The 16,463-nt window shown below is 45.6% G+C and overlaps 2 protein-coding genes across 4 annotated transcripts in view; both read right to left on the bottom strand.

The window, feature by feature from the left end:
* The window catches only part of LOC135905742 (tachykinin-like peptides receptor 86C), a 108,930-nt gene extending 103,667 nt beyond the window's left edge, over positions 1-5,263 (bottom strand). For 2 of the 3 annotated variants that reach the window (XM_065436757.1, XM_065436758.1), the window contains exon 1: positions 4,899-5,263. The gene's annotated coding sequence lies outside the window, so the exon portion shown is untranslated. Of the gene's footprint in view, positions 1-4,885 lie in introns of all 3 variants that reach the window. The other variant, XM_070533940.1, reaches the window with a different exon arrangement.
* Positions 5,264-6,404: 1,141 nt separating this feature from the next.
* On the bottom strand, positions 6,405-13,011 carry LOC135905741 (salivary anticoagulant protein P23-like). Its single transcript, XM_065436756.1, has 4 exons — positions 12,914-13,011; positions 10,387-10,443; positions 8,462-8,866; positions 6,405-6,697 (listed from the first exon to the last, which is right to left on the bottom strand). The coding sequence occupies exons 2-4, from the start codon at positions 10,427-10,429 to the stop codon at positions 6,486-6,488; spliced, it is 660 nt and encodes a 219-aa protein (XP_065292828.1). The 5' UTR covers positions 10,430-10,443; positions 12,914-13,011; the 3' UTR covers positions 6,405-6,485.
* Between the last annotated feature and the right edge of the window lie 3,452 nt (positions 13,012-16,463).

Genomic DNA, 16,463 nt, shown 5'->3' with positions numbered 1-16,463 from the left:
CCGCGCAACGGGCACCTTGGCCGCGGCCTCCTCCACGTACTAACAGCCAGAAATGACAAACTGGCTACAACACTCGCTCTAAGTCTTCATTCTCAGTGATTTTATTTAAAGCTAGAGCAAATATAACACAATTTTGTACTGACCTAAATTGTTATATATGCACGCGGCCCTAAACACCGAGAATGGAACCAATTATTCCATTTAATAGCGAAGACGAGGTTTGTTCGATTCGTCGTCACCAATGTGAACCAGTTCACAGCAGCGCATGAGACCTCCAGAAATTGCGCAGCTCGATTTCAGCGGTTGAAACACAACGCAACACTGGAAACGAATGCCAAGGTGCAGATGCGATACAGGCCTTAAGGCTTGTCCGCGTAATGTGTGCCCTCTGCACAAGTTTGAGTATTGCTTTGAAAGGTCCAGAACCCCAGGCATATGGCGGCTTTCGAGGTGTGTGGGCTTAAAAAGAGCGGGAAGCAGTAAATACGTACAAGATATGTGTTCGGTTAACGGATAGCCGAGTTCTTACGTTACAGAGGATCAGACAACGCACATGGTAGAATATATCTAAACTTGTCGTGCCTTCGCTGGATAATATGACAATTTCTTAAAGCGAAGCTTTCTTTGCTCCTTTCTATGTCTTTACCGCGGCTGCTGCTGCTGTCTGTTGTCTTGCCGAATAGTTCCTGCCGGATACATGGGTCATGCTGAAAGTAATGTGGTGATCTCATGGTTGTCGTTGTACAATTGTCCTCCCTGCTGGCTCCTAGTTTCAGTCTTGGACGGTTGGCCGGTACCGGACGTAGTTCGAACAAACACTGGATAAAGCGCAAACACCGGATAAAGTGCGATTCGGTACAGCCTGCAGCGGCAGGTGATGCGCATAAGAGCTGACGTGAGCTCCGACACCAACACGCCGTCTCTGTCCCCTATATTGTGACGAGGTAGTGGCGGTGAAAAAAGCAGCAATACTGTGACTGGTGAAGCTAATGTTTTATTGGGCGAATCTGTGCCCTCAAAAACAGGCTACACTTGAAGCACAACGACAGCGGCGATACACGAGTCATAAAAGGTTCCAGAGTAATCGCTGGTGCCCGCGTGTCTTCCAGAAAATTCTACACAATTCGCGTCACACATGCAATCAGATTACACAAGCTCGGCTGGCAATAGACAACCGGTACAAACATTGATAACATTCGAGAAACTTCGGATACATGCGGGCGCGTCCCGCGCCGTGCGATAACATTTTTTATACGGTGAAAAGCGGTCACCCGAAAAAGATTTATCTTCTGTCGTGTCTACACTCTTATAAAAGTTTACACCCTTTGGGGCGTATCTTGTCCCACAACAATAATCGTCATCCGTGCTGCCCGCGTTTCCTTTCTTTAACCCTGCGAGCCCGGTACTTTCCAGTCACGAACGGCATGCGCCTTATCAGTGAGACGCAGCATTCTCGACAGGAAAGTAGCGAGCGCCGAGTTTTCAGGAAAGGAAACGCAAGCAAGGCAGATGACGATTATTGTTGGGGGACAAATATACACCCCAAACGGTGCAACCGTTTTAAGAGTGTATATGTTTATACACACTCTAAAAACAGTTGCACCCTTTGGGGTGTAGATTTGTCCCACAACAATAATGGTCATCTGTCTTGCCCGCGTTTCCTTGCTTTAACGCTGCGAGCCCGGTACTTCCCAGTCACGAACGGCATGCGCGTTATCAGTGTGACGCAGCATTCTCGACAGGAAAGTAGTGAGCGCCGAGTTTGCAAGAAAGGAAACGCAAGCAAGGCAGATGACGATTATCGTTGTGCACTCTTAGAAAAATTTACACCCTTTGGGGCTTATCTTGTTCCACAACAATAATCGTTATCTGTCTTGCCCCCGTTTCCTTTCTTTAACGCTGCGAGCCCGGTACTTCCCAGTCACGAACGGCATGCGCGTTATCAGTGTGACGCAGCATTCTCGACAGGAAAGTAGCGAACACCTAGTTTTCAAGAAAGGAAACTCAAGCAAGGCAGATGACGATTATTGTTGTGGGACAAATATACACCCAAAAGGGTGCAACCGTTTTAAGAGTGTGGGACAAATATACACCCCAAAGGCTGCAACCTGTTTGCAACACATCCCGGTAGAAAGACACAATGAATGGCTGATATTTATTTATTTATTTATTTATTTATTTATTTGTTTGTTTGTTTGTTTGTTTGTTTATTTACACAAACTGTAAGGTATATCATAGCAGTTTGCAAGTGGGGAAGCGGTGGGAGAGGGGGCCGCGCGACTGCACGCTCGAGGAACTTTGCGCGCATTCGCGGGCTTCTTTCACGCTCAGAAAAACGCTTTTTTGTAGCACGTATCGAGCAACAGAAAGCTCTATAGGGAGTTTTTCGTGTCACTCTACAATTTTCTCATTGACACTTTTCATCTTATTATAATATTTGAGAAGTTGAATGATTAAGGACCAACTATGTAATCAGGTAGAACAAAAAAAAATGCTAAGTATCACCAAGCGACGGCAATCAACATTACCTTGGTTCTGTCCAGCTACGTGGCATTCGCATAATTTAAACTCTGGCTAAAGTTAGTTGGGACGCCCTGTATACATTCAATATTCATTCATTCATTCATTCATTCATTCATTCATTCATTCATTCATTCATTCATTCGTCGTCATCATCAGTACAAATAAACAGCTGTACTATGATTGCACAGTCGGAAGTTCCGAAGTAAAAACTGTCGGGCGGACCTCCTAAACCGGAAAAAAGGGGGTTAGTGCAGTTGTGGCAACAGTAGCAGGCTACACCATACAAGGGTTGTGTTTGTCAGTTTAATACAGCGTTTTAATACTAGGTGGTGGTAGCATGGGGAACAAGCAATGTTGTAAATTATTGACAGGGACCGAAAAAAAAGTCAAAGAAATATAAAAGAAAATTAGTAACAGTACGAATAGAAAGCTTAAGGAAAGTACTTCCAAAAGATGTAAGTTCTACGAATACTTGTTAGATCGTAATAAGTAATATAGTACGTCGTAAAAAACGAAGCTTACGTAAAGGTGCAGGAAATGTAAACAATTTTGTTGTGATAACATAAAAAGAGAAATGAAAAAAAGATATTCCTAAAAATACAAAATGTTTCTATTTTATTTATCAACAGTGCATGAAAGTTTCAAGATTCTATTACGTAAGGGACGTGAGTTACAAAAAAAAATGTTTTCTGTCTAGCGGATACTTCATCTTTCCGCTAGCTGCTACAAATATTGGGCAGACCCTCACACTTTGTCGGATTGGCAGCGAAAATCTCCGACATATGCTGCAGGGACACTGAAAATAAGAGATTTAAGATTGCCAACATCTCTATGACGTCTTAGTCGGCACAAAAAATCAATCTCTCCGCCAACAGGCAGAAAACTAAATTCACTGCAGTATAGCCAACGACGGTCCGAGCGGGTTTTTGGGATCTCCAATGTCCGAGCTAAAATCTCGTGGTCTGACATCGTCCTCACTGCTGATTGCTATTAATGATGTACAAATAATTGTCTTATGATGCAACGGAATCACAACATCGACGTCGTTCGCGTGAGAGCTCAGCAAACAGACTTTCTGCTATCCTCGCAATCACTTTGTGCTTAATACTCTTGGTTACCTGCGTCTTGACGCTAGAGGTCGAACTAAGAGGTTGAAACCACTTTGGTCATTCGCGAGCCTCGATTGTTCGTTGACAATTCCTCACGTTCGCGCCAAGCGGAGTTCTCCTTTGGTGGCACCGCCTTCGCTCGTACTGGAACATCTGGAGACTGAATATGCACGTCTTCAAATTTTTACTGATGGCTCTGTGGACAAGGTCAAAGGATCTAGTGCAGGTGCTTTTCAAATTCCCTTTTTGAAGTATGATTGGTCTGTTCGCTTCACTGCAGTCGTATCCTCCACAATGGCCGAAAGCGTTGCCATTGAAGCAGCTTTAAAGAAGCTAAGGTTTTGTATGCCTCAACCTGTTGTCATTCTTGCAGAATCAAAATCTCCCCTTCAAAGATTAGAGCACGGGTTTCCTACTGATGTCTTATGTCTTAGCTCCCTACGCTCGGTGCAGAATCTCCATAGCAAAGGCTTCTCCATACGTTTCCAAAGGGTGCCCTCGCACATAGGTATCATAGGCAACGAGATGGCGGACAGCCTCGCCCATAGAGCGCTATCTGAAAATCCATTGAGAAAAGTGCCTCAAGAGGACAAGAGACTCTTCGGAAAAGCGGTGTTGTGCCACTTCAGTTCTTTGTGGAGCTCACCTCACAAGTCATGTGTGACCAAGGGTCTCAATATAAACCAAGCCACTTTACTGCTCCGCATTTGCACGGGCTCTGCTCGTACCCCTGCGTGGATGTATAAGACTGGCCTGGCGTTGTCTCCATTATGTTCCACGTGTGGTGTGTGCGGTGACATAGAACATGACCTTATGTGCTGTACTCTGTATAACGCGGAAAGGAGTGTGTTATTCGGGTCCCTCAAGAAGGCAGGAGTTCCTCACAGTTCTCTTCAGGACATTGGTTTTCCGCGCGGGAACCAGTTGTGCAGGAAGGAGGTTTCTCGCCTTCTATTAAATTACCTGCAGGACACGGATTTGGCCTCCACGTGGTGACCTTAGGAAGGAGTATTTGTAATTGTGAGGTCTGTGTCTGATTTATGTGATCTATTTATTTTAAGTGTCGCTACGGTGGAGCAATTACCGGCAGCAATGCAAGGCAAATCCCACCAGTAGCCTAAAACCACTCAACTCAACTCAACTCAACTCAACTCAACTCAACTCAACTTGTGCTCATCTCTGCGCGCTCATTCAAACACACTTTACCGCGGCGCAAACAAAAAAGAGGAAAAAAAGCTACTAATAAAACGTACGTTTACTACTCACACTGCGTTTTAAATTGCGCAGCAGCTCCTTAAGAGCACCGGGAGCCTTGAAATTGGGGGTGGCGCTCGTTGGTCGCCCGCTACCCGCCTTGAACGGCCGTGGTAACGAGAAGGTTGAAAAGCCCGAGGAAGTCAAAATTAATCCGGAGCCGTCCACTACAGCATCGCTCATAGCCTTGGTGTTGCTCTGGAACGTTGAATCTCACAAATCAATCAACCAATTGAAAGACACAATAGTAACTCTACAGGCCCTAACACACTTGTCTAGATTTCTAGAGAGGTGAGTTCAGAAGTGTGCTTGCGCCGTCGACCGTGTGCCATTGTTTCCAGACAATAGCTTGTTAGCCTATGTTTCCAAACGGGCTGGTCGCCTCTACTCGTACCTATTGACATGCATTTGCCTTCCACAGCTTCAATTTATCAACGATACCGCCCTACTCCAAGCGAGCCTCGGCACCAGTCAGGATACAGAACGATAAGGTGACCTGTCGCTCCCGTATAGCGGCTGGCTTCGCTGCACACAGAGCAGTGCGTCTCACCGTGGCCTACCACTTAGGGGACTGTTTACGGAGAAGGAAATAGCCTCGACATAGTGACCTTGAGTAGAAAATTCAAATAGACAAGTGTGCCCGGGTATTTACATTGTGCACACCATAATTGGTTTCATCTAGCGCCGACGCCCTCCTGAGGTCGTTTCTTATGGTTCTACAGACAGAGTACAATACTTGTGGCGTAAACAACATTTATCTAATCTTGAAGTTGATTTGAAATATGTGTTCAGTCACATTCGTCGAAGAAGTCTCAAACGATCATTTTTTTTTCCTCTTATTGCGGCGTTCTTGTTGTATTTCCTACCTTCTTTATCTGACTCACATTAACCACTACCTAAAGTAACAGCGCCGTAAATATCTCTTACAGTGCATATGCACGTATGTGCGTGTCTGCATGTGCTGTTAAGTATTTGTCACTGAATATATCCTCATCATCACCCAGTACCATGAGTAGCATGTCAGGCGAACAGCCAGGCTAACATATGCATATTATTAAAGCCTTGTATCTCTCTCTCTCCCGCCACGTAAGATAAAATAATCTTCCCATGCACCTCTTGGCCGGGCTGCTCTGATGCTACTGGGACGACCCTCTACCTTTCTCCCTCCTACCCTCTCTTTCTTTTAATCCATCTCCCACACCCTGCTGGCGCTAAGTCATGCTCCTGCAGGGGTTGCAGAAGATAGTGCCAGCCTTTCCTCCTTTCCCGCAAGAACCACTTCTCTCTCTCTCGTATGACAAGTGATACAAAGATTTGGCAGCAGTGCGTGTTTCTTCGCGTCACTTTAACATCCCATTATATAGATAGACAGGTAACAACTAACAAAAGATTGCTTCTAGTTAGCGTTAGACACCTTTTGGGAACGCCTTCACTGCCTGACTTTTGGAACTCAGTAGCCGAGATATTTGTTGCCTGATCATCGTCTAAAGAAAGAAAGAAAGAAAGAACAATTTAGAATAGTGTAGAACGATTCGTCTTTTATTCCCATTTGTTGTTCAAAAATCTTGTTTGCCTGGGGTGGCAGATGGCACCGCTGTTTCACGGTCTGGGCAGCGGAACCCTGCTGACGGAGCGGCTGAGGGCCTCGCGGAAGGATGTGTAGAGGATGCCCTGCAGAATGGCGCTGGCCGACTGCTTGATGGCCTTGAGGAACTTCTTCTCGCGCTTTTCGCTCAGGCCGAGCTTCTTGTTGACGTTCACGCGGAACTCGAAGCCGGTCACCGTCAGCGTCTTCAACGTAGCTGGCTGGCCTGGTGGAGTCGGGAAGGAGGAACGGAGGTTAGAGAAAACGTCAACGACAGGGTCCGAAATAAGTTACTAATGCTTTCTTATTGCACTGGTTGACCACTCTTCCTCTTCTCTTATCGCGGGTTTAAGAGAAAATATTAACATATGCTTCCTTCATCAACTACAGAGACACAGTTAAGCGGGAAATATATGCGTGAGAGATCGCGATGCAAGGCTCAGCAATAGGGAATGAAAAAGCGCGCGCGTTCCGGAGCGCCCGATTGCTTTTATTTTGTGACACAATTTTCAGCGTGGTGACGACTAAAACCAACTCTCTAAAATATCACGCCAAAAGTATGATAAGTACGGCTGTCTTGTTTTTTTTTTATGGATGGAAAGCCGGCCCGCAAAGCAGTTCTCACGATTTTAGCCACGTTAGGTATCGACCAGAGATACTGGAGCGCCCTTTATGTACAGAAAGCGTTACTCGTATTCTTAGCGGAACTACAAGTTACCGCAGCTTGTAAACTTTCGCTGTTATTCCTTCGAACAGCTTTCCTACAACAAATCGTGAATGACGAGAGGACGTTAGGCATCGCTTGTGTTCTCTCCGCGCCCGTTGTCGTGCATTTCTTCTTGCCTGATTTAGAACCAGCACAAGAGTGCAGGCCGTTTGAATCGTAGAATAAAACAAGGTTAGCGAAGCTTTAGTTATGAAATATGACCTCCTGTCTGGATGGGCGACCGCATAGCAACGTAGGAAATCAAATATGTTGCTGCTAGAAAGGAACGAAATCTAGTATAACAACAGAACAGCAATTTATTCTGGTGGCCACCCGTCAACGCTCAAGCGAAGGGAAAGTTTTTTCGTTGCATTGAATTTATTTGAAAAGAAACTCCACCCGGTCATAGCTTTTTTCTGCCCAAGGCGGACCACGTAGCATGGACGTACCTTAGTATGCGCGCAACTCAAGAGGATCTAAAATGAGTACATGCACTTTCCTGTTCGCAAGTGTACTGACAGTGACTTGATTCGTTCCTAATTGAGGAACTTGAGGAGTGCAGGAATTGTCGCAACCAAGCCAGCTTCTAGTAAACTGGCCACCCGAACTTGTAGTGTGACTTGGTGCCAGTTTATTGCGGTCTAAAGTATTCCTATCTAGGGTAAAGCGGAAAAAATTTTACAGCGAAGCTGTATCTGCCTAGGGCTCCGTGGATATTTCGCGTCCGTCAACAAAGCTGCGTGTGCAAAAACTCAGCTCCTAAATGTGATGCAAAATCACTTCATTCTATGCAATCATTACTTGGCTATGCCTTTTTCAGTGGATTAGTTATTAATAAGCACCATTTTGAAAAAAAGTTGACTCTCAGGTATATACTTCTTTTTTCCTTGGTTACGGGAGTATCAGCAATTGCTTAAGGGGGTGTGAGTCATTCATTGTCTTACGTGACGGACAAATTTTTCTTTGGGTAGGCATAAAAATCCTTGCACATTCAGCAACAGAGATGATACGAGAATATGTGTGCGTACCTATTGCCATGATGGCCACCGATCAGGACAATAAATGTGTTCGTACCTTTGTTCAAAATTTTGTGTCCCCTCTGTGCCATGTGCTAAACAGCTTCGCTGGTCATCCACCTTCACAGAGTGGAATTGGTCATGATTTTTTTTTTTCGGTGACAAGCTACGAACCGGTGCCGCATCTCACTATGGTGTGAAAATGCTCAAACGTTTTGGTTGCTTCTCCTGCTTGGCGACCAAATTCTGACGGCGTCTGTAGACTTACCAAGGGCCGCAGTAGCCTCGACGAAGGCGTTGGTCTTCTCGACTACTAGGTCGAGGCTGATGTCCTTTTTGCCGCCAAGAAGGCTGTATCCGGTGACGCTGCCGTCGAAAGTGAGTCGCAGCGAGTCGAGGGACACATAGCAACCGGTGGTGACGCTCGAGCCCTGCCAGCCCGGCACGCCGCAGTCGCCGCGCCTGCGCACCACGTTCGACAGGCCGTAAAGCTTGCCCGACGGGAACTGAGCCTTCAGGTCCCGGTTGGACAGACCCGTCGAGTCGACCTTTATGTTGAAGCCCGGCAGGTTCGTGGGGTCCAAGTTGAGCGAACGCACGTTGGCCGGAAGGTGGTCGCGCAGCACGGTGTCAATGTAGTTGTTGGCATCCTGCTTGGTGCCAGCGAGTGCGCCTGCGTCAACGCGGAATACACTCGAACTGCAGCCTTCTACACGTATGGGGGCCTGCAGCTCTCTAAGTGCGGTACGCGGACGCTCTAAGAACATATTGAGACAGGAAGCCGGCAGAACCGCTCCGAACGCACGTCATTAGTGAGAACTGCGTGTGCAGAGAGCAAGATGGAGTCCTGCTGATGCATTTTCAGTCGCGCTTGATGCATGAGCGCGCCGCTGCGATTCCATATAATAATAAGGATGACCGGCGATATCGACCACAAACTAAGTCGAACTTGTTATTCGGTTTAGAAACGTCTTCAGCTGAATCCTACATGAGGACCTCAGTTCACTGCGTGCGATGGCGGCTTTCTGACATTTAGCACGACCATTCACCGCTGACTGCGAATACGCAGAAGGCAATAAACTCGAAAACAGTCAATTAAACAAGTTTCACAAGTAGAAATAAGTCGAAGGAAGGGCAACAACATTTGTTTTTACGAACAGAACAGGCTGGATTGAGTGCGATGCCCCTTCAGTGAATAAAATTCCTCAAAAATTTTTGTAAAAGGGCCTAATAATAACGGATGTATAAAGAGCGCAATGCTTATTTTGTTCATTCCTCAGCAGCACAGTGTTCCCTTTCAGTTGGGGCAGCGCAGATGCCTTGCCTATCCGTTTCTTCTTCTTTCCGCGGCGCATTTTTCAAGATTGGCATCTGACAACTGTTCAAGGTTGGCACCCGACACAGGTGCCCGAGAGCGACAAAAGAGGGATGACAAGACGAGAGAGACGCGCTAGCAACCGCCGCTTCCCCATTTGCTAGAACATCGGAAGGATGTGCATTAGTGCGCGAGCTACGGAGTTATGGACTGCTTCAAAATAGAGGGGGCATCGAAAATACTGGAGAGAGCCAACAATCTCACATAAGAGATTTCTGTTCTACGTTTCTACGTCTAAACTAAAGAAGAAATCTTTTATAAGAGAGCGTTCGCTCCCTGTTTCACGCAGCAGAATAATACTTGGCTCGCATGCTAATGCGATGCGCATGCGTTTTCTTACAGTCTTGAAAAAGAGTTGTATAGCCCATGTAATAACTGCATTCTGTCCATATGCTTTCTTTCAGCTGATATTGTATTTATATGACTCGATGTGGAATGTACATATTTGTATAAAGTCGCTTGTTATTTCTTATACACGCGTACGTGCTTACGGCATCGCGCTTTCATTATTACTGTGTTAACTGTTTCATAAAGTCAACGGTCCTCGCAATGCTTTGTTTTAATTAGACAGTCCGATTCCCCCGGTCCGTGCCAGTTCTGAGTTGGCTGTTTTCTGCCGGCCGAAGCTCACTTTTATACTCTCATTCCCGCTCACAAAATGTTCTACTAGAAGCCCGTGAGGTATGTGTCAAAATAAATGAAGCACGAAAATCAGAACTGTAAGAAATCGCTGCTGGATTGCTGTATCCATTGAAACTTCTTGTTTTGTTTTGCAAAGCAGTCTAATGCTCAAGAGCATCACGTTAGCTCCAACTTACCGACGACAAGCAGGCTCAAAGTGATGAAAGGAGTGATGGCCATTTTTGTACAGGAACCTAGAAGATGAACGGAGAAATATTCATTTATTACGGCATGACACAGGTCCACGTAAAAAGCTTAGTTTTTTCGTCAGGCTGGAAGGGTGACTGTCCGTAAGGCCTTCACCCGGGTAGCGCGGTGGCGACGGTAACCTTTCCATTAAATTCAGATGTTGACAATGTCCCTTTTCTAACCGTCGTCTTGTTTTCTCTTTTACGGTGTAATTTCTCTTCCCTTACCGACACCCAAAAGGTAGCCAGAAGAATTGCAGCAGAACGTCGACCTGCCTGATAATAGTCCAGGCTCGAGACATTGTTGTCGACCCAGGACGTTTAGGTGTCGATTTTATCGCAAGCCTGTCATCACTGTATCTGCTGTATATAACAGCTGTTCTCTGTCTGATATGTAGCTCTAAATATTGCGCCAGTCTTTCTAAATAATTTTTTATTGAAGCAACATTAAATAATATGGGTGCCGAGTTACTTTGACGCGGTATTGAGGCTGATTTTAAAACCTAGAGCTTCCTAAATCCCTGTGCATCCTTCAATATGGAGTTAAAGGACCCTTCATAAATATTTCCTTTGGCGATTTTTCCGCAAGCAAACAGCCTTAGAGGCCCTGCGTCAACTATAGCGTCGTTTGTAGCTACAGAAACAACATTACTTTGCATATGTCAGGGACAGTCTAGAATAAGCGTTGCACCCAAAGAAGCACCGGATTGTCCAGGCATTTCTTGTTTATCACTCTGCACCACTCATGTAAACTGTGCTAAGTTGCAGCCCTTCGTGATCCTATTCCAGGTGTCTGGCGTCGGGCTGTTTAATGTGAAAGTTATATTCGGCTGCTTGTCTGAACCGTTGAGAACAGCAATGATAAAGGCTGATCGGCGAAAAAGAACAGAAAAAAATTGAGTAGCATGGTTGCGCAGTACATGCGTCAACTAGGACGAAATAACAGGGATAGAGCGGGATAGGGAAGTGTGGCACAAGCAAGTGGAGGCCGTTGATGCACTAACATACTCATGCGGCAGCATAGTGAAGAGACGGAGCTTTCGACAGCGCTTCGCACACAACCGCTCTGCGTGTGCTCTTTCCCAGTTTGCTTTATCTTGAGCACCGTTTCTTGAATATATTGCTTGAGCATACAAACAAGGGCCGTACTCACAAAACTTCTCTTCTACAAAAGTGTATCCTAATTGATTCGTATTCGGCCTCCGTCATTCATTACAGCGACCAGTGTGATCACCACAGAATAAAAAAAATTCACCCTTAAGGCGGCTTGATCTGTCAAATTTCTGACAATTTACCCTTCTACCTTACCCCTTAAAGGCTATATCTTCGTTGCTAGGAACTAATCCTAACATGAATAAGACTTATCGTTGATACGAAGTAATAACGTTTAGTTTCTTGGCGACGTTCTTGTTGCAAGTTACAATGACGATAGCAGCGAGAAAATAGAAAAAAAAAGTGCTTGTAATGAACTTTAATCTCAATCGCTGTAAATTTCCAGTGCCAGATATGTCGTCGCGCACCAGAGGGTCAGAATTAACACACATCTTTCAACTACGGCTTGTCTCATCACAGGTGTGGTTCGAGCTCACTGTTGTGTGCAGTAAAAAAAAATCTGTCTTAAAAGTAACGATGTTAGCCATGGGAAAAAGACGCCCGGTTAAGGTTGAAAAAAATTTTTTTTCTGTGCAGAAGAAACCAACAGTCACGGTGAATCGCTGACTGCACTCAGGTAAAAGAAGTTCTGCGCGTCACAGCTCCAGCTTCGTCGGCGATAGGCACTTCAAATACGAGGCTTGTAGACACGCAAACCCAACAGTTCCGTGCTAATGAGAATGTCCTCCTCATTAGCACGTAATTTGCCTAGGCTTGTACATGCCTGTCTACAAGCGTGTACAAGCCTAGGCAAATTTATGTCAAGTACGAAATACCTTGACATATAAATTTGGTAGCACCACAGGTGCTTCAAAACCACTTTAACGTTAGGCGAAAAGCCAATACCACAATTTTGTTGTTGTTGTTGTTTCTATATTACGGCAATATCGCAATACATGCGAACCCAACACTTCCGTGCTAATAAGAATGTCGTCCTTATTAGCACGTAATTTGCCTAGGCCTGTACACGCTTGGCTCTTAGTAAGTACGAAATACCTCGACATTTAAATTGGGTAGCACCTTCATTTCTATTACATCATTGACTACAGCCTTGCCGGTATGTTACAAAGGATCATTCATTACTGTTCATTGTTTTTCCACCATAGAGCACTCCTCAGCCTAAGTGGATGAAGAAGTAAATCAAGCACGTTTATCTAACAAGGGGAATAATGAAGAGTTCTAGAGCGTGAATTAGAGATGAAGCACTGTTAACTCGCGTTGAACAATCCACGTGCAAGGGGTTCAGGTAAATAATGTCGTAGTTGATTTTATTTTCCCTACCTGACACACACGCAGGCGCGCGAGAAACAAGAGCCAGACTTACCTTCACCGGTGTCTTCCTCGAGCTCCGTGTGAAGCTCCCTTCTTGGGTGTTTTTATACGCCCAGTTATCAGGAAAAAGGGGGCAGATGTCTCGATGTCGTGTGTTACCTGCACAGTGTGTAAGGCCGATAACTGCGAAGCGACGCGCTTGCACTTATCTGGGAAATGTTCTTTGTTCCTGACTGGCCTACCCCAGGCAATCGCTTGCATTTTCTCTCACTAGCCCGTCAGATGAGACAAAATCATTATCTGCGGTAAAACTGGTCGGCAATTCGATAAGTAGAGGACGCGTACTGCCGTGAACAGAGATGCATTGTGCAATTCTGCAGACAAATACGGGAAATTCGTGCATAAGCAGTGGAAAAGGCCGCTCAAGCAGCGCAGCAGCCACTGTACCAGCGCCGAGCTCTTGTGCGCTTATCATTTGTTCTGACCTGTGCGACCGGTTTGTCTTTCTCATGACGTGAGAGCAATAGCGCGCTCAAATTTCCGGTAAATGTTAACAAAATCGAGTTCCCTGAAATAGCCAGTGGCATACATCAACTCAAGACACCTATAGAAGTTGACCGCAACGCTGGCAATGATTGAAATTTCGCCGGCGGCTCTCCGTCATGTTGTCACTGGGGACGTCATAGTGGTGTTGTAAGAGGATAATTTAAGCTTGCTTCCGTCTTCGTCATACGCTTTGATCTGTACAATAACATTAAATACGTGCTACAGCGTTGTGGAGTAAAAGTTTAAAGTTATAATCTTTCTGGGCGTACCAAACAACACAAGCACAATTTTCTATCCTATTATTGTCCCACTTAAGTATGCACGTGAAATTGCGGGCATGATCATCACATTAGCACCCATGCGGCGCTCACAGCGTTCCGCAGCTCGCGTAGGTGGAATGAACAGCCCCACTTTCTTTACGGAGAAGAACCAGATATAGTTGCTACACATCCATGCTCAGGTCCAAAGCACCAGAATAAGATGACAGAGAACAGGCTGACTAACGACAGCAAATTTTTATTACAGAGAGGTGCGCGTGACGTATCCCCATGTATAATAGCGATAGCAGTCACGCATTCAAGATTTGTAAAAGCGAACAAAACTTGTGGCGTCATGCCCTATCATAATTTGTTTCTTTCCCCATAACAACATCGCAACTGTTTTGCTATTTTTTATTTTTGTTAGCGTTGAACGGGCTTGACTGTCCTGTTATTCTAACACGTGGGAATATATGACGCTCACGACTCTAGAATAAACATTTCTTCGGAGTAGCGCATTCTGTGTTCGTCCCTTTCTGTGCCCTTCTCTTATTTGGTGCGCGCTTCACAAGTACAACTTGAAGATCAATTGCCAATAATTCCAAGCTGCCAGAGTTATTGACATCAGATGGGGAATCTGCAATGCAGCGAAAGTTTCTTGGAAACCGTCAACATATTAGAATGAAAGAAAATCGATAGGACTCAGAAGATCGACGATCCAGTGAAACTCAGTGTGAAGTCACCTCAAGTAATACGTTCGCCAAACAGCACAATATCGTTGCGGTGGCTTAGTGCCAGCGAGCCGAACTCAGATTACGGCAGCCGAACGCGCTATAAGTTTGACTGTCACTGAGATGATCCAACAAAACTTGATGCTTGGCGCGATGTAGCCTCGGAGAGCTATGACAGAGGTAGTATTTCGTAGGCACGCGAAACATTGGCACTATTCCATTCATGACTTCTAATTGGATTTTAGGCAAAGCTGCAATGTAGATATAGTAAGCACGGCGCAGAAGGGCATGGAATTTGTTCCCGACCATCCTAGGTTCTTTAACGCACAATAAAATCTAAGCACAATGCGGTATCCTTTATTCTTATTATTATTATGCCGGCCCTTATAAGCGGACGTTTAGTCCCACAATCTGGTAATCATGCGCCAAACGCCATAACCATAGAGTCTGCGCGACGAGGGCTGAAAGTACTAGCAGTGAAAAAAGAGTTGCAAATGAAAAGGTAGAATAAGTCAAGTATATAGAAAAACTACCTGACCATGTCGCCCATGTCCCCCGCAGAGCAGCGTTAAAGGGGCGCTAAAGGCAAATAAGAAATCAACGTGGACTGTTGCAATACCGTACCAGAAACCTCGCAACGCTTGTTTCGGGCCAAGAAAATAGTCAGTTTACCAGAAAATTGCATCTTAAGGGTCCGAATACGTTTTTCGAAATTCAAATCTCTCACCACCCAACCGGGGGAGTGGTGACGCTGCATACGCCATCACCGCCCTTTGCTGCCGTCGCTGAGCAAAACGGCGCCCGACAGGCGGCGGCACCGAGCCTAGACAGAGCGGTGGATTCGCCGCTGCAGCTTCTTTTTGGTCAAGTGCCGTAGACCGTTCGGGCATCCCGCGGCATAACATGGAAGTTGAATTCTCTGCTACTTGAAGTTTGTGCGAGTTTTGCGAGCCAGCAAAACCAGCGCAGCACTACGCGATAACGAAACTGCTGAAACGCGAAAGCGTGCGCGGCGCAGAGTCGAGCGAAAACAAAACCTTTCGACCGCCCGCGTAGTTGTCGACAGTAACTTCAATTAGTTATTCTTTCTAAAAATGAAATAGAACTGTATAAGTAGCATTTTATTTCATCTTCTAATACCATACAATGATGTTTTTTTGCTACTAGTGGTTGAGTACAATGACAGAATTTAACTGAGGAGTGCTTTCGTGATCGGGCAAATGCTTGAATGCCCCGGGGGAGTCTTTAATCATGTCCTGCATTTACCTCAGCTTCTCCATTACTAAGGCCCTGTTCGCGATAATATTGACGCCTTACAGAATCTGAAGCACTAATCTATCATTTTATCTTGACTAAATATTTGCCTTTTTTGTCCCTTTAAACAATGGAGGGGACGACCTACCGCGTCCAAGCGCGTCGATGCCTTCGGTGGCCCGACAGCATGATAACGATACCCTGAGCCGCCGGGAACGACTCGTGCAACAACCATGCAACAGCTTTTCACTCCGGCTCCTCCTCACATTCTGCGATGGCAACTCGCCGGACATTTCCACTGTAATGCAGGTTCAGGCGTAGAAGGAAATACATACGCTGGTGAGCATGACATGCAGAAAAGAGTTTTGTGCTTTCTTGCCATCGGCCATGTCATACTGAAAGTACCAGTTCTCTTCAGATCGCAGAAACATTTGGTTTTGTGTGTAGTCGTGAGGCCGACCAGCTAGCAACACCGAGTATCGATCGACTGGATGCGGCCAGGGAGTATTCTATGAACAAACACACACGCACATATATATATATAGTAGAGTAGTTTGCTGGGCCAGTTGGTGCATGGTGAACATGTAACGGTTTCCAGCAAATACGGCAGGCAATATATATATATATATATATGTATATATATATGTTGCGCATGGACGTTGGGACAAAGAAGGTCGGAACGAAGACGACGAAGAGCCGGGGGTTCGGAGTAAAGGTGGCTGCCACAATAGAGTAGCCCAACTATGTCTTATTACAAATTGGCGCAGCCACACACTTTCTGTATGGACAATCATGTCAAGATGTAGATGGCCTT

Source organism: Dermacentor albipictus, chromosome 1, assembly GCF_038994185.2.
Source record: "Dermacentor albipictus isolate Rhodes 1998 colony chromosome 1, USDA_Dalb.pri_finalv2, whole genome shotgun sequence".
Taxonomy (NCBI): Eukaryota; Metazoa; Arthropoda; class Arachnida; order Ixodida; family Ixodidae; genus Dermacentor; species Dermacentor albipictus.
The sequence above is the reverse complement of the archived record's forward strand: the minus strand, read 5'-3'. Positions and strand labels throughout refer to the sequence as shown.